At 38.7% G+C, this 19,128-nt stretch overlaps 1 protein-coding gene across 1 annotated transcript in view; it reads left to right on the top strand.

Annotated features, from left to right (window-relative positions):
- FRY (FRY microtubule binding protein) overlaps window positions 1-19,128 on the top strand; it is a 433,805-nt gene that overhangs the window by 341,400 nt on the left and 73,277 nt on the right. Inside the window, 4 exon segments of the mRNA XM_078147059.1 lie at window positions 1,747-1,829; window positions 9,250-9,400; window positions 11,282-11,385; window positions 12,388-12,573. Of these exon segments, the coding sequence (XP_078003185.1) occupies window positions 1,747-1,829; window positions 9,250-9,400; window positions 11,282-11,385; window positions 12,388-12,573 (524 nt within the window).

Raw genomic sequence — 19,128 nt, 5'->3', positions numbered from 1 at the left:
GGTTGGCACAGATCATACTGTTTTGACATTATTAACCTGATGTAAGGTCTCTCAAAGATGTCTCAGATGGAGGGAAGGGAACAGGAAATTGCTCTTCCTCCATGCACATGGAAGAGCAGAGCTGAGTAACAGCTCCATCCCAGTGTTCTCCACCCCTCTTAAGGGGAAGAAAACAGAAGGTTGGTCACTGTATGGTGAAGGACGCCAGCACTGCACAATCACGGTAATGCAAGGTTAAAAAAAAAAAAGCCACCTTTGTTTGGGTTGGCTAGGTGTGCTCTATGGATAGTCCCGGATTTGCTGGGTAATTGTTCTGGGTGCATACGGAGAAGAAAACAAAGCTTCTCTGTCTGTTCTCCATTGCATAAGATAGAAACCAGAGTGCCCAAACCTCTCCTCTACCTTGTAGGCTTATTGTAATTGTAAATTGTAAACCTAATATTAGCTATAAAATCCCTTTGAGCTGTGAGGAGGGAAGGTACTTTATGAATCCAAAGTGTTATTATTACTTGTTAACCCCAGGAAAGAGACTGTGAAGGAAAGCCTCCCTTTGTAATTAGACCTTCATGCTGCAGCTATTTCCTGAAAAGCCTCAGGCCAAGTGAAGCAACAGTCAAGAGGACACAGTCCAAGACTTAACATACCATGATTTCTTTCTTCTTCTCTTAAATCTACACTGTAGATTTTCATATTTGCCGGGTGAACTTTGCACATTTGCCATAGTAAACTAGAAAGACTGTGAACATTCAGAAACAAACATAAAGAAAACTCCCATCAGTGTGATCATGTGGCTGTGAACAAAGGCAACCAACAGCCAATGACAACCTAGGTGGCATAGTGGAGAGAGTGTTGAACTTGGAAGACCCAAGTTCAAGTCCTTCCTCAGACACTATTTGGGTGACTCTGGGTAAGTCATTTAACCTCTGCCTGCCTTAGTTTCCTCATCAGTAAAATGAAGATAAATAATAGTAACCATCTCCCAAGATTGTTGTGAGGTTCAAATAACCAACACATGGTAAAACCTTAAGGCACTGTATAAATGCTAGCCAGCTCTATATTTTTGTTGTTCAGTCATTTCAGTCATTTTCGACTCTTTGTGACCCCATTTGGGATTATCCTTGGCAAAGATACTGGAGTGATTTGCCATTTTCTTCTCCAGCTCATTTTACAGGTGAGGAAACTGAGGCAAACACGATTAAGTGACTTGCCCAGGGTCACACATCTGGTAAGTGTCTGAGGCCAGATTTTAACTTGGGTCTTCCAGGCTTCAGGCTCAGTGCTCTATCCACTGCACCACATAGCCGCCCAGCCCTATAAAAATGCTAGAACTATCATTATTATTATTATTATTATTATTATTATTATTATTATTATTATTATTATTATTATTTATGAAACACTTCCCGTGTGCCAGGTGTGCTACACAATGTTGGGGATACAGAGGTAAAAATGAAATAGTCACTGCCCTCAAGGAACTTACATTCTATTATGAGACACAAAATGTATATAAATAAACATTTATGAAACATATTTTAAAAAATAAATCCAAGGAAGATTAGAGAGGGTACCTATAGTAGCCTCCTTGATGAAAAAAAATATGATTTTTTTGCATGGGTCTCTACGGTATTTCTTCAGATTGAATCAGAAGTGCTATCTGAAAGACGTGTCCCCAAGAGTGATTAAATAATAACCTTTATTATTAATTATGCAGTATTTTTAAATGAAGGTTTATTTTTGCATTTGAAGGTTCAGTAATGTCATCAGAGCCCACACCCGGCTAGAATCAAGATACAGTAATAGCTCCGGAGGATCTTATGATGAGGACAAGAGTAAGTACTAATTGGTAGATCTGTTAAAGTGAAAATGTGAAATGCTGGAGAATGAAAAGGGGACATATAGACCAAGTATCATAGTGCTCTAAAGATTCTTGGTCTAATTAATTACCAGATGGTCCTTGAGGGACAGCTTGGTCTAATGGATAGATCTAGATCCCATTTTAACTCGGCTGGCCATAATCAGGAAGACCTGCCCTTGTATCCCACCTCTTGGCTGTGGGACCCTAGGTAAGTCACTTAATCTCTCTGAGTCTTCACTTCCTCATCCATAAAAGAGGAAGAATAATAATAATAACCAGGAATTATGTACACTGTAGTGTTCTTGAGAGGATGGATAAAATGGGATTGTACAAATAAAGCATTCTATAAAAATGTCAGTTATTACTATTTTTATTATTATGTCATCACAGATGGGTGCAGCCAGGAACTTACTCCTGCCATCAGCATAGGGTTCACAGCCTGAAGGCTTTGGGGAAATAAGAAGTCCAATTAAAATTCAGAATTCTGCCCAGATCTTTGCTTTTACATTTATGCATAATGAATGTAAAGTGCTTTATCATCATAATGTGCTGGTTAATATGAGTTTTTAATCAGTATGACCTATTCATAACATTCTTCCTTGCGGATGGGAAAATAAATGTATTATTGACATGATAAAGGTGAGTTTGGAAAGGACTAGTGAAAATTTGACAGTTTGAGGGGGAAAAGAAACTTTGCAGTTTGTTAGATGCTTAAAAAATATACATTTACTAGACTGTCCTGGCCTGTGGAGCCAACTCACCTAAATCTCTGCTTCAGTGCTAGTTCTATCTATATCAGGCACTCAATTGACAGCTAAAATCTTGTTGAGCTCAGAGATAATTTTGCAATGTTATTTTTCTTTAATATGGGCAGATGGACAAACAAAAGAGTCATGGCATTTTATCTTTTTAAGCCCCAGGCTTCTGCTTCAGGTGCCAGGGTACAAAGTAGCATTTGTCTTCACATGCTAGAAATGCTGGATCAAAATAACGGCCCTAATAGCATATCTAAAAGCCAAAGAGATTAGTAAAGGGAATCTGGGGATCAGCTATTTCTGCTTTTACATGAATCATGAATATGGTGTTGTCCTCCTGTAAGTTAAATTCAGTTAGAATAACAAAACGTAGTTTTACCATGGGAAATAAGAACTAGGTAAAGATGATAACCAAGTATTTCTGTTGTCATTGCTCTCCGAGTTAATGTACATTAATTCTCTAACATCTAGGATAGTAAGAAAAAGGAGTAATTGAAAATCTATAGATGCTGAAATCCTTGCATTAATTGTCTGCCTTACACTCTTTTGTGTGTGAAGGGGGTGGGGTGAGAGGGAGGGAGGTTGCACAGTGGATAGAGCACTGAGCTTGCTCTCAGGGAAGACTTATCTTCATGAATTCAAATGCAGCCTCAGGCACTTACTAGCTGTGTGACCTTGGGCAAGTCACTTAATCCTGTTTGCCTTAGTTTCCTCGTCTGTAAAATGAGCTGGAGAAGGAAATGGCAAACCACTCCAACATCTTTGCCAAAAAAACTCCAACTGGGGTCATGAAGAATCTGGAATGACTCAACAATGACACTCTTTTTTACAAGAGTTACCAGCAAACTAATAGTCAAGTTATGTGACCCTAGGCAAGTCAGTTAACCTCTGTTTGCCTCAGTTTCCTCACTTGTAAAATGTGAATCATAATAGCATCTACCTCCAAGGGTATAAAAATTGTGAAGAGCTTAACACAGTGCCTGGCACATTATAAGTGCTATGTAAATGTTAGGTGGCATTATTATTATTGTTGTTGTTGTTGTTATTGTTATTATTTTTATTATTTTCACTTGTCCTCTATGGCCCTAGTTACCCCTAGCACAAGTGCTGACTAACCAGCAGTGAAATGGATGCATGCAACCCAAATACTGGGCAATAATTTTCTGAAAAATGGACAGTTGTTGGTTAAAGAAAGTCTGGTTCATGTGGCAGTACACTTGACTCCACATTTTGAAGTGGGAAAAATTGGATTATAAAAAGATGACGCCTCATGTTCCAGACGGCCATCCCTGCTTCATGGTGGACTTAGCATAACGGAATATAGCTCAAGGGGTTGTTACATTCCTGAGCAATTTTATGACATGAATACCTCCATACTTTGTATAAAAAGACCAATCAGTATATTATTTCATTTAAATCTTTGGGTCACTGATGATGTATATTTTTGTACTCTGGGCCCTGGACACAGAATCAAGCAGGGAGATGTAATAAATAAAATACCCAAAACTTAAACTGTCTATTTAGAGCCTCTTATGTTTAAAAAAAAAAACCCTCACACACTTAGCAGTTACTAGATGAAAGACTCGGAGTGTAATTATAATAAAAAGCAGGCTAATAATTATGCCGTCATATTAACCTAACTCCACTGACTCCAGGGAAAAAGAACCACAAAAGTACTTGTAGGAGTAGAAGTCACTATAAATTCAAACAAGACATAAATTGTAATTTCATGCTATACATGTTCTTATTTTTTCTTATAAATGTGAACTCTCTTGTGCTCTTAAGGAAACCATTGGATTTTGGGTTTTTTAATTGATAAGAAGTCTAATAAATTAATTGATAAAAATAAAATGTTAGTGGGCCCCTTATATTTGTCCTTGTAATACTGTGAGACATGTTTATTTCACATGGCCATTATAGGCCACAAAAATCATTGAGTAGTAAACATTCATATAACCATTAGCACTGAGAGCTGTGTTTTAACTTATTACAGAGAAACTGAATCAAGCTCTCCAGCCTGGTGTCTGTCAGAAACACCATAAACTCCCAAGTAGTGGCCATTCTAATATAATATTTACTAATCATTGTCCTAGTAATAAGAATTCATATTTCTTTGGCACTTTAAGGTTTACAAAGTGCTTGCCTAGAAGCAACCCTATAAGGTGGGTAGAACAAGTAGTGATATCTGCATATGAAGAAACTTTCATCCAGACTTTAAGGTAATTGCCTTTAGTTGTAACTAGGACCACATGAGCCTGAATCTGAATTCTGTGCTTTTCTTGTCCCACCATATATGACACTTGTTTGGCACCTTCCCACCATCTTTTAATTCTAGCCACACTTTAAGGATGACATCCTACCAACAGGTCTGTTTGGCCCCGGCAAAGGGGTTCTTAACCTGAAGTCTGTGAACTTTTAATGACTGTTTTTCAGTATAATTAGTTTCCTTTGTAATTTTGTATGTTTCATTTTATGCCCCTGAAAACATTAATCTGAGAAAACATCTATGCAAGGACTTCACCAGACTACCTAAGGGGACCCTGACACAGAAAAGCTTAAGGATTCCTTCTCTAGAGGAACTAATAGCATCTGGGTCCAAATCCAAATCAGTAAAGTAACTACAACATATTTTATCCAGAAAGAAATCAACAATTTAGGGGGTCATGTGGACAGTGTATGGACCTGGATCCATAATGTGTTAGTGTGTCTGGAGTCTAGACAAATCCACTTTATAAAAGGATTTGTTCTGTGAAATTTGAATTTGGTCAAAGAGCTGCACTTGAGGACCTAGAGGGCCACATGTAGCCTCAAGGTCACAGGTTCCCACCCGTGGTGTAGCTAAATAACAGAGCTGTGACTAGTTCATAACTGTTTATGACCCCAGTTTAAGAAGCCCTGCTCTAGAGCAAAATGGACCATTATTATTGAAGAATGCTACTGAGTCTCCCCTTCCCCTGTGGATTCTGCTTGGAATAAAATGCAACGGTAATGGGTCACTGTGACCTATAGGTCTCTTTAGCAAGTCGGGGACAGAGCTGAGTGGGCTGAAATATGCTTCATCCCTAACCCTACACCATATCCTTAAACTAGTTCATCTGAGGTCAGTTAGTCCATAAGCATATGTGACAAGCACTGCACTCTTAGTGCTGCAGACATAAAGAAAGGCAAAAGACAGCCCCTGCCCTCAAGGAGCTTACAGTCTGATGGAGGAGACAACATGCAGACAGCCGTGTACAAACCAAATATATACACGACAAATGGGAAATAATATAGGGAAAGTAGTAGAGTTGAAAGGAGTTGGCAGAGGCTTCCTGTAGAAGGTGGGATTTTAGCTGGGACTTAAAGGAAGTCGTTCATCTGGATCATTTCAGTGATAAAGACCTGGTTGTCCCAACAGGTTTCTCTTTTCCTTTTGGGACTTCCAGACCTTTGTTGCAATATATTTTGCATTTGTACTGCTTAGAAGAAAATTACAGCAACAAAGAGCAGTCACTTTTTTAACATGAGATTTTTCTCTTTCAGCTTTCTCTCTTTCTCTTCCCAACCCCCATTGCATGTTATGCCATAGAATATAGTTTTCACTCTTCTAGCTTGGCTGTTATCATTTGAGCAGGAGCCTTTCAGTCACTTACTCTGTGGGAAAAGATTTCTTTTTTAAGTCTCAGAGGACCCATAAAAGTGAGGAAATCACTTACACAGAGCATGCAGAATATATTTCTAGCAAAGACATAGAGGAGCATATTAGTGAGAGATAGCATGCTAGATCTCATGCTAGCATCAGGAAGACCTGGATTCAAATCCTACTGAACAAATCACTTAACCTCTCTGTTTTTCTGTTTTCTAGTCTATTAAATGACAGGAGTTGAACTCAGTGAACAGGAGGTTTGCGTCTGAGTCCTAACTCCATTGCTTGCTAACTGTCTGATCTTGGGCAAGTCACCTTCAGTTTCCTCATCTATAAAATGGGTATGATAATAAATGAGTCCCTGTTAAGAGGACCAAATGAAGTCCATAAAAGCTCTTTGTAAAATACAGAACACTATACCTTAGGATATTTTTATCACATACATTGCATTTGAGCAGTTTCCCTGGGGGATAAGGTTGGATTAAGCTCAACAGCTCTCCTGTTAATTCTTTGCTGAGTGAATTTTGAATTGAAACACAGCTGCTAATCTGTTGCCTTTACTTCCCAAATCAATTTAGAATTGAGTGCTATTAACCTCATCCCTCTTTGCTCTAGTTAATTACATACAGTAAGTACCTTGTTCATAATGTCTGCCTGATTCAGTAAATTCGAGTTTGGCTTTCTTTATTCCAGCATCCCCTAGAACAACTAATCTAAACAAAAACATACCCACCATTAGTAGAGTTTCTTAGCACAAACAGCTGTGTTATCTAAGCTTTAATTTTGAAAGGAGACCCTTTTTACTGCATACTTTATGATTAGGGAGGTGTACTGTTAAAAATGAAGAAAAAAATAATTCAGCTGCAGCCTTTAAAATGTGAACAGCTTGCTTCTGAGACTCCCCATGGCATATTTTCAGCCTGGAAAATAAAGGATAAATTATGCAACTTTATTCATTTTATACGGATATGACAATTCAGTTGTCTCTCCAAGGTCACTAATGACCTCCTAATTGCCAAATCCAGTGACCTTTTCTTATTATTCATCTTCCTTAACCTCTCTGCAGCATTTGACTCTTTTGACTATTCCCTCCTCCTAGATCAGAAGTTCTTAACCTGTTTTTGTGCTCATGGATCCCTTCTTAGAATTAATGGTTTTAAATGCCTAAAAAAAATGTGTCTTAATACAAAGGAAACAAATTATTTTGAAATATAATTGTCAAGATTTTTTTTAAGTTCACAAACCTCAGGTTATGAACCTTGTCCTAGATACTCCCTCCTTTCTTGGCTTCCGAGACACTGTTCCTTCCTGGATCTCCTACCTGGATGTTTTTTGGGGGGTTTTTAGTCATTTTAACTGCTGACCTCTAAATGTGAGAGTCATTCAAAGCTATGTCTTCAGCCATTTTCCTCTTCTTTCTGTGTATTTTCTTCCTCAGAGATTTTATCCACTCCCTTGACTATAGTGTAAATGGTTCCCAGGTGTATATATCTTGCCTTAATCTCTTCCCTAAATTCCATGCATTCTTACATCTTCATGGACGTCTCTGCCAGGATGGCCCACTAGCACCTCAGAATGAACATATAGAAAGAGGTTATAATTATGGTGCTGTAAGAATGTACAGAACCGCAGTAACCCATCATCTTACTTTATTAAAATGTCTCTCCCTAAATTTTCCTCTTCTGTTGAGGTGAGGGCCCTGTCATCCTTTTAGTCACCCTGGCTCAAGACCTCAGTCACTTCTGACTCCTTACTCTCTCTAACCTTCCATCATATCCAATCAGTCACCAAGTCCTATTGACTCTACCTCCATAACATCTCTTATATCTCTCTCCTTTCTAAATATACCATCTTTGAACTACAGTAATAGTTGCATTTCTATTTGTACAGACTGTCCTTCAGGAGAGCTCAGAAGACTCATCTTCCTGAGTTCAAATCTGGCTTCAGACACTTACTACTTGTGTGACCCTGGGCAAGTCACTTAACCCTGTTTGCCTCAATTCCTCATCTGTAAATGAGCTGGAGTAGGAAATGACAAACTATTCTAGTATCTCTGCCAAGAAAATCCCAAATGGGGTCACCAAGAGTTGGACATGGCTAAAAAAGTGACTTAACAACAACAAATCCCTCAGTGCCTAGAATATGTTCCATCCTCATCTCTGCCTGTTAAAATACTCCTCTTCTTCAAAGGCCCAGCTCAGGTGCCACCTCCTCCATGAAGCCTTTTCTGTGATGACCCCCCTGTTAAAAAATATTTCTCCCTCTTTATATTTTTCTATGTTATAGAAAATAAATAATTGTCATCTCTCCTTTACCCCATCCCATTCTTCCTTCTATCATTTGTGTGTGGGCGTATGTGTGTATACACGCATGCGTGCGCACGCACACACACACACACACACACACACACATATATATAAAATATTCCCTCTCCCTTATTATAGTGTAAGTTCCTTGAGGGTAAGACCTGTGTTGTTGTTTTTTTAATCTTTATATCCCCAATACCTATTATAGACCTTAAATAGAGCGTCATAGATCTCCAGCTATAAAACATCTCATCTAACTCTCTCATTTTACAGATAAGGAAATTGAGACACACAAGGCATTAAGTGACTAAAAGATTCTTAATAAGTTTTTGGTTGAATTGACCAAACTAAATAGTTGGAAGTCATTGTAACTATTGTGAAATTTGTCGGTTGTCTTTTAAATAACAAGCAATAAAGAGAAGGAGTGTGGTATATTAGAGTGCTGAACTTGGACTCAGGAAGACTTGGTTCCACATCATAACTGGGACATAAACTAGCTGTGTGAGCACGGACAAGTTACTCAATCTCTGTGAGCCTCAGGGAACTCTAGAAGTTTATGAGGGATATTTTGGTTATGAATATGTTAGTGGAGAGAGTTCCCACACTGAGGGAATCACAGATCCTTCATATATCTGTTGTCTATTAAGTAGCAAAAAGGGGCATGTTCCTTCATAGAAGTGAAGTCTCATTCTCTCTCTGGCCTTGTAGATGATCCGATTTCTCCATATACTGGATGGTTGTTGAATATCACAGAGACCAAACAGCCACAACCTTTGCCGATGCCCTGCACTGGAGGGTGCTGGGCACCCCTGGTGGACTACCTCCCAGAAACCATCACTCCACGGGGACCACTCCATAGGTGAGTTGACTGTTCAGTTAAGTATAATGAAATCTTAGTTTGATCAGTCTTTTCTCCTGGGGGCCTTGATGAGCTTACTTTGGATCCCAAAATAAGGTGATCTTTAAAAACAATCACAACATAGTAGACTTAATTCTCCAGATATTTGCTGGATTTATACTGTTCTTGGAAAAACTTTTCTGGCCCATTCTGGTTTTTCCCCAAAGATTCTTCCTGGCACACAACTTTAATTACTTGGGACTTCCAAGATTGAAGCAAAATAAAGACAAGGAACTTACATTCTCACTGCCAGGTGGCACAGTAGATAGTGTGAACTTGAAGTCAGTAGGTCCTGAGTTCAAATGCAGCTTCAGACACATATTAGCTGTATGACCCTGGACAAGTCACTTAGCCTCCCTTTGCCTTGTTTCTTCATCTGTAAAATGGGAATAATAATAGCACCTACCTCTCAGGGTTGTTATAAAGATAAAAATAAGATAATATTTGCAAACCTTAAGGTACTGTATAAATGTTTATTATTTATTACTGTTATTATTAATTGTGATGTTAATCCACCCCATCACACCACCCTCCCACTACCTAGTAAATACTCAGCTTATCTTTCCAGATTTATTTCACATTTTCCCCTGCTCTCACACCCAATATTTCTTTCAAGTTGGACTGGTTGTTGTTCCTCCAATGTATCCCACCTCCCACTTCCATTCCTTTGCACAGGACATCCTCCATACCTTGAGTGTTCTTCCTCCTCATTTGTGTCCTGTAATACGTAGCTTCCTTCCAACCTCTGCTCACATGCCCCCTCCTGAATGTGACTTTTCTGATCCATACATTAGGCCTTCCCTGTCCATAAAAGTACATATTTGCATTTTACTTTATTTATCCAAATGTAGGCTCCTTGAAGGCAGACACTGCTGGTTTTGTCCTTGCATCCCCAAAAACGAGCACAGAGCTTGGCACGTAATAAATGGGTGCTTAATAAATGGTCATGGAACTGAATGAATCCATATGGAGCCATTTCTTGGAGTAGGAGCCTCATACACTCTATTTCCCAGCTTAGAGCATTTCTGAGATCCTCTCCCTGCTCATCACCACCACCTGGCTTCCCTGGCTTCCTTCAAGTCCCAACTAAAATCCCATCTTCTACAAGAAGATTTTGCCAATCTTCTGTAATTCTAGGGCCTTTCCTCTGTGGATTATTTCCCATTTATCTTGTAGATATCTTGTTCATATGTAGTCATTTACCTGTTGTCTCCTCCATTAGACTGTGAGCCCCTAGAGGGCAAGGACTCTGTCTTTTGCCTTTGTCTATGTTCCCAGCACTTAGCACAAAGCACGTGGTAGGTGCTTAATAAATGTTTATCGATCAATTGATATGCTAACTCACAGGGCACTGGGAGGTTTTAATTTCATTAAGATTTAGTGATCTGCAACTTTAGTAGACTTGGCTTTTCTCAGCTATACAATGATCTGAGGCAATTCCCAAAACTCATGAGGGAAGATGCTATCCACATCCAGAGAAAGAACTACAGAGTCTGAATGCAGATTAAAGCATATACTTTGTTGTTTTTGTTTTTTCTTTCTCGTGGTTTTTCCATTTTGTTCTGATTCTTCTTTCACAACATGGCTAATGTGGAAATATTTTTAATATGATCATGCATGTATAGCCTACATCAGATTGCTTGCCGTCTTGGGGAGGGGGGGAAGGAAAGGAAGGGAAAGAGAGAAAAAATTAGAACTCGATATCTTATAAAAGTAAATGGTGGAAACTAGCTTTACATGTAACTGGAAAAAATAAAATACTATTAAGTGGGGGGAAAGATTTAGTGATTTGTTATTATATTTATCCCTTCCGTCTCTAATTTCACATTTTTTTTTAATCAGGTGCAACATTGCTGTTATTTTTATGACTGAGATGGTTGTGGATCATAGTGTGAGAGAAGATTGGGCCCTTCATCTACCCTTATTGCTTCATGCTGTCTTCTTAGGTAAGGTTAGATCCAAGAGGAATCATGATCGTTCTGCACTCCATATGGCCATAAGCTGAGATTTTGTTAGTATTCTTTTCAAATTTCAGCATTCTTCATTATTAAACCATTGCTTATTCATTGTGTTTTCATGTTAGCTTCAGGACTCACAATTAAACAATAATCCAGCTTGTGATAGTATCAGGAGGCAGCTAGGTAGTTCAGTGGATAGAATGCTGGACATAGAAGGCTGATTCAAGTCCAGCTTCTTACCAGCTGTGTGGTCCCAGGCAAGTCACTTAACCTTTCTGTTTGCCTCAGTTTCCTCATCTGTAAAATGAGTACAAAAATAGCACCTGCCTCCTCCCAGGGTGATTGTGAGGATAAAATGAGATAACATTTGTAAGATGTTTTGCCGACCTTAAAGTGCTATTATAAATGCTAGTGATCATAATGTCTTTTGCTATAGAATGAAATTCAATGTAAAGTAGGTCCATGAAAATAATAATGATGATCTCCAACAGCAGGAATCATCAAAGTGGGTGATCAGTTGAAGTGATAAGAGAGGATCATTGCATTGGATGGGGAAAGTGTAGGTGCAGGATTGAAGAGACAAGAGTGGATCCTCAGGGAATATACATAGCTGTAGGAGGAGGGAGGAAGAGAAACCAGGAAAAGAGATAGAGATGGCGGAAGAGGTAGCAATACAATCTGGAAAATGCCTTGTCATAGAGATTGGGGGAAAACGGAGAGTAAGCAGTATCAGATGCTCTTGAGGAACCAAACAGAAGTGCCCAGTTACCCTTACTCCAGGATTTGATGTTAAGAACAAGGTGGGTTGTTTTCCTTGAACCTCAATCTTTACATTGTTAACTTAGGTCACAGGTGAGAAAATTACAAACTTCCTACTCTGCATGTTCCTTTAGGGGGGGATACCATGACTAACACTGGAATTTTTATTATTTCTGTAGTCTCCAAACTAACTAAAAATGTGTTAAAAAGAGATTTCCCTTTTCCCCTCAGGTTTGGACCATTACCGGCCTGAAGTCTTTGAACACAGTAAAAAGCTGCTTCTCCACCTGCTGATTGCTCTTTCTTGTAATAGTAATTTTCATTCCATCGCATCAGTACTTCTGCAGACCAGAGAGATGAGTGAAGCCAAGACACTCACGGTCCAGCCAGCTTATCTCCCTGAATACCTCTATACAGGTAACAAAGCCAGAAATTGTTGGTGTAGAGCTGCCCTCTAAAATGTTGAGACTTGTGAAAATTTCAGAATAAATAAATAATTTCTGTAATGCTGCTGTTTAGTCTTCTGCATGATGAACATAACAATAAATCCATAAAACCTTGCTGGATGTTAATTTCACCAAGTGAATGCATGGCCAGTGTTTCATTTTGCAGATGAAGAAAATGAGGTCCACAGAAGCCATAAAATCATCAGTTTAAAGCTATTTAAGTTTAGAGACCATTGAGTTTAATGCCTTCATTTTATAGATGAGGAAACTGGCTCCCAAAGGGGTTAAGTGATTTTCCCAGGGTCATATAGCTGGTAAGAGACTAAGGCAGTATCTGAACCCAGTTTTTAGCTCCCCACCCAGTATGAGAATCTCTCTTTCTATCACCTATTCCACGTTATGTCCTCAGAGGACATAACATGTACTCCATTTGTCAACTTTTTTTCAACTTTCTATTATTTTGATTTGTTTGGTTTTTTAAGTACTGAGACTTTTTAAAAAATTTTTTATTCCAAATTCTCTCCTTCTTCCTGATTCCTCACCCGCCTAATGAGAAGGCAAGAAAAAAAAACCTATTACAGATATATATAGTCATAAAAACCAAATGTCTACATTAGCTATGTTACCCCCCCCAAAAAAAAGAGAAATAAGGAAGGAACAAAAAGAAACAAAGAAAGAAGGAAAGAGGAAAAAAAGAAGGAAGAAGAAAATATACTTCAATCTATACTCTGAGACCATTGGCTCTCCATCTGGAGGTGGATAGCATGTTTTAGTATGGGTCCTTTGGAATGGATAATTGTTTTGATCAGAATTCCTAAGCCTTACAGAGTTGCTTGTCTTTACAATATTTCTGTTACTGTATAGATTGATCTCCTGGTTCTGATCACTTCACTTTGTATCAGTTCATGCAGATTTTCCCAGGTTTTTATATACATCTCCATTATCATTTCTTACAGTATAATAGTATTCCATCACATTCATGTACCATAACTTGTTCAGCCATTCTCCAGTGAATGTCGACAGCCCACTAAAAACAGGGTGCCAAGAACTGAATACCATATTCTGTATCTGGTCCAGGATACAATAAGATTATTCCCTACTTTTTTTTTTCTGGGAACCATGCTTATATTCTTGAAGTTTAAGATTGCATCAGCATCCTAGGCAACCACCCCACGTTGATAGCTTTTGTTTAGCTTCCAGTCAGCTAAAACCCATACATCTTTCTGCACAGACTCCACAAAGCAGAGTATCCCTCATTCTGCCTTTGGGCTATTGATTTTTAGAACATTTACATGTGTATCTATTAAATTTTATTTTGTCAGATTTGACCATTCGTCCCAGCATCCTGAGAGGTTTTTATAGCGTTACTCTTTCATTCATTATTCACTTTTCTCTTCAGCTTTCTGTCATCTCCATATTTGATAAGTATGTCTTCTCCATGCAAGTCACTGATTTTTTTTTTAATGGTGAATGGGACAAATCGGAACCCTACATCTTACCACTAGTTCTAGCACAAAATCACAGAGTCTTGTCATTCAAAGGAGCCTTCCTTAGAAGCCAAATAGTCCAGTCCTTAGCTGAACAAGAATCTCTTTCATAACATATTCAGCTGGTGATTGTCCAGTTTTTGGTTGAAATCCCCCAATGGTGAGGAACGCACTCCCTGTCAAGGTATCCCATGCTACTTTTGGATGTCTCTCATCATTAGGAAATGTTTTCTTGCATTTAGCCTGAATTTGCCCCTTTATAGTTTCCACCCATTGGTTCTAGTTATGCCCTCTGGGGTTGAACAGAATAAATCTAATCTCTCTTCCATATGAAGGCCTTTCAGATACTTGAAGATAGTTGTCATGTCTTCCTAGTGTTCTCTTCTCCAGGCTCATTATCGCCAATTCTTTCAACCAGTCTTCCTCTGAAGGGCCTGAATTCAAGGCCCTTTACCATCCCAGTTGCCCTCTACTCAATTCTCTCTAACTGAATGTCCTTCATCCAATTGCAGACCCAGAACTGAACGCAATACTCCACCATATTTATTCTGACCAAGAATAGAGTATCGCAAGATTATCTCCTCTCTAGTCCTAGATAAAATGCCTCTTGATGCAGCCCCAAATCATATTAGCTTTCCCATTTGCCATATCAGCTAGTTGATTCCTACTTAGATTGCAGCCCTCTAAAACCCCACAGATCATTTGAGGTGTATGGCTATCTAATCATATGTCCCCTGTCCTGTACTTGTGAAGTTGACTTTTTGAACCCTACAACTAGAGGACAGGACCATGGGCTGTTCCAAGGCCTCTGTTTAAAGAGGGGTACTTAGCACAGCTTTTCTCCACATTTTCCACTAGCCACACTACTTTTGGACTTCTCTGGAACTCTTCATTATGCCTCTGCTCCAGGTACCTTCTTCCCCATCCCCACCTCTGCTTGGCATGTTGTCTTCCACCATTAGATTTTAAGCTCCTTTGATGACAGGACTCATCCATCTTTCTATTTCTACTTGTTTCCCCAGCACTTAGCACAGCGCCAGACTCATAGTAGGCACTTAATAGATGTTTATTGATTGACTGAACCCAAATATAAGATTTGACATTTTTCCCTGTGCAATTTTATCTTATTAGACTCAGCCCAATCTCCTATAGTCTATGAAGCTCTTATTGAATCCTGACTCTGTCATCCATTGTGTTAGCTATCCCTCTCAGCTTTGTGTCATACCCCAGTATGATGAGCATGTCATTTATGCTTTTGTCCATGATACTCATGATTTCTTTAAAGAGACAACACAGGGCCAAACACAGATTCCTGGGGCATCCCCTGGAGTCCTTCTTCCAAGTTGACATCAAACCATTAATTACTATGCTTTGAATCCAGTTAATCAACCAATTATGAATCTACCTAATTGTATTATCATCCAGCTTATATCTCTTCATCTTCCCTACAGTGAATACTTGTGTTAGAATCTCTAGCTCAGCTTGCATGTTACCCATACTTTGGGCATCCAGGTATAGATATTTAAGGACAGGGTTCCTTTCTTGAATATTATCTCCTTTAAATTTCTGAGTATCTCCACTGCTACTCCTTCCTACATCATAGCTATTCTTCATGATATCTACCTTGATAGATATTCTTCCTCTTACTTTTTTCAGTTTAATTAGATTTATAAGATTAAAGACAAACTTATTCTCACCAGCCCTTGTTAGGTGTATCCAGTCCCAACCAAAAGCTGCCATTCCTGTTTCTTAAGCCATCCCCCAGAAATCCAAATCTCATTTTTAATACCATCTTGTTAAACATCTGTTCACTTCCCAGGTCTTCCTTTGTCTTCTGCTTTGCCTTTAATGGGCAGCATCATACACCAATAAAGTCTTCAATTGCTCTGCAAGGCTTTATGATGCTTTCTGGTTTTCTTCTCCTGGTATCATTTGTGCCTGCATGAGTCACCAGAAGTGAAGAATATTATTGTTGTTCAGTCATTTCAGTAGTATCCAACTCTTCATAACCAGTTTTGGGGTTTTCCTTGGCAAAGATACTGAAATGTTTTGCCATTTCCTTCTCCAGCTCATTTTCCAGATAAGGAAACTGAGGCAAACAGTTAAGTGACTCCCCAAAGGTCACACAGCTAGTAAGCATCTGAGGCCAGATTTGAACTCAGGGAGAGCCTGACTCCAGGGCCAGCACTCTATCCACTGTGCCATAGCTGCTTAGTGAGGAATATACTGTGGCTTAAAACCCTCTTCTGATCTGATCTGGATCTTTGGCAAAGAGATTTTTGTCAACAGTCTTGAGATAGTCACTCAATCATCAACCACTTCATGATGCTATAGTCCAGATCACATTTGTTCCATCTTGTTCATAATCGTATTATGAGAGATTTTGTCAAAGGCCTTTCCAAAATCTAGCCTTTATAGGATTGTTCTGATCTACCAGCCTAATACTACCCTTTAAAAAAAGAGAAATTAGGTGAGTTTACCATATTTGTTCTTAGTGAATCTAGGCTGACTCCTTCCTAATGATCGCATTCAGAGAATGTAGGCTTTTTCTTATGAAAAGTCAAATCAAAGTGTGACACTGTAGGCTTAAAGCATCCAGGAAAAAGGTGTGATCTTAAGTTTAGAGGAATACAGTTTTCAAACTTTGCTTAATGTGCTTTGTCCTGAATATGTAAACCAGGCACTCACTCAAGTGGTTATACTTTCCACTTAACATTTCCTTCATCAACACTGTACACTGGCAATCTTCAGTTTAAATATTAAAAAATACTTGTTCTCAAGGATAGTATCCTTGATATCATTAGTCAGACTTTTTTCAATTTAGCACCATTTCCACTTTGAAGATTCATTTTAAAAGTGCTTGAACCAATCTATTTAATAATCCATTCTTGAATTTTACTGGAGAATGATGTCAGATTCAACAGTGTAATTCCTAGAATCCATTTTTCCCCCTTTTGAAAAGGAGAACAATATGTGCCAATGCCAATTTTTTTATGCAAGTCCTATTTTCCACAATTCCTATTCTTATTAAACTGTATATTGTTGCTCTTTCAAAAATACCTATTGACATAAGCCTTCAGATTTGAACACTTAGAAAATGTACTTGAAAAAATTGGCTGCTCACTCTACCTGGAAAGAAGGCCTTACTTGTATTTTGCTAAAAATCCAGTATTTCCATCATGCCAGAGAAAATACTTAGTAAGTTTTCTCTTCTCAGGTAATTACTAGTTCACTGAAAGAATTAATTCTCACCTTACTGAGTGAGCAATATGCTTCCTGAAGGTAGCTTATTATCCTTTGGAGTACTTTGAAAAGTAGTGCTGATTTGTTGAAGTCAAATGTTTCTCTTAAATACAGCTCTTGGGAAATGTGGACAGTAGGCAGCATTTGGATTTTAAAAATCATTTTATGCCATGAAGTTGTTATTTGAATGAATGCCCAGGACAACTGATGCATGAGTTTTACTTAGGACTGCTGCCTGAAAATAATGATGATTTTTTAAAATCTAGTTGGTTGGTACAATTTTTAAAAGTCTTTATTTGATACTTTTCTGTATTGTATGTGGTATGTTTCCCCTCCACTTCTGCAGGGATTGTGGCAACGTGGCAGAAAAGCCAGGACAGGAATCAGTTCTTAGACCAAATACAAAAACATTTGCAAAATTTTAGGGAGGAAGATGGTGAAACATTATAAGCAGTATTGCTTCATAAAACAGAGAAGCAATAGAGGAGAAAATGAGTTGACAGAAAATTTAATGTGAGACCCAAGGAAAGCCATATCATCCCCAGAGCATTTGAAGATGAAACCATGAGGACAACAAATAGAAGAAAAATGAGAAAGATCTGTCAATATCTCTCCATCAATGACAGTAGATCTTGGGATTCTGATATCACAATCCCAGATGTGTTGCATAAAATAATAATGACACTAAAAAAAGATAGGAAACATAGCTGGACCACCTACAGAAGAGTTCCAGACTGAAGATGACAAAATTGTATTGATTCCCAAGAGATATTAAAAGAGAAGATACTGAATGATTTGGGGGCGGGGGGGGATCAAAGATGGCTTAACTATCGAAAAGGCAATTAAAAGAACATTTGTAATCACCAACCCATATACTTAGTTTCTCATCTCCCTAGAATCTTTAAGAAAATGATCTACACATGTACCAAAAACATTTTTGCTGAAAAAACAGGAAGGGAAGAAGCAAGATTTGCTGAAATAAACAACTCAGTCTCTAGAATGATATACTATGTCACCTTTATAGATCAGATGTATGGTAGGGTTCTGTGCAATTATATTAAAAAAAAAAAGATTTGGTGCAATGGGAAGAGAACTGGATTTGAAATGAGAAGGCCTGGCTTTGATTCTCAGCTCTGATACACTGTCCCTGTGTGACCCTGGATAAATCATTTATTCTCTCAGCTTCGGTGTTCTCATTTTAAAATAAGGAGGTTAGATTAGTTGGCCTCTAAGGCTATGTGGATTGCTGTTTTTGTTCTGTCCTTTGTTCTCGAAGAGGACCATGACATCAGGAAGATGATGCCATGACTTGCAAGTGAATTGGATTTAAGCGAGGGAGGGCTGTGCAAGGTCACCAGCCTCACTTTCTCCTCCTGGACCCATCTGGGTCCAGTGGCAAGATACAGATCAGGAAGACTGGAGATGGCCTCAGATGCAGTGGAGACGTTGGCCTTTTTAAGCTCACGTCTTTCCGAGTTCTCACTGTGACTGAAGTAATGCCCATTCAGTGATTAAGGTTAAGTAAGATTGGTTGGTTGGTTATTTGGTTCCTATGTTCTCAAAGAGGACCAAAATGACATCACTACGTTAGAATCAAGTAACAATATGTCCAACCGTGATCAGACCAATATGAGGTCGGAATGCTCTACCACAGGTCGGGCACAAATAATCCATGTGAATATTTGGGGTGGATTCTCTAAATTTGTGTATTTTGTGTTTCTTTTGAGCTACCTCAGTTGTGCTTTGCTCATAGAGCATAGCAGCTTCTCTGATGAGGGCATGCCAGTATGTGGATT

This window comes from Phascolarctos cinereus, unplaced genomic scaffold, assembly GCF_003287225.1.
Source record: "Phascolarctos cinereus isolate Bilbo 61053 unplaced genomic scaffold, phaCin_HiC Scaffold_726;HRSCAF=1367, whole genome shotgun sequence".
Taxonomy (NCBI): domain Eukaryota; kingdom Metazoa; phylum Chordata; class Mammalia; order Diprotodontia; family Phascolarctidae; genus Phascolarctos; species Phascolarctos cinereus.
This window is presented reverse-complemented; position numbering and strand designations above follow the sequence as displayed.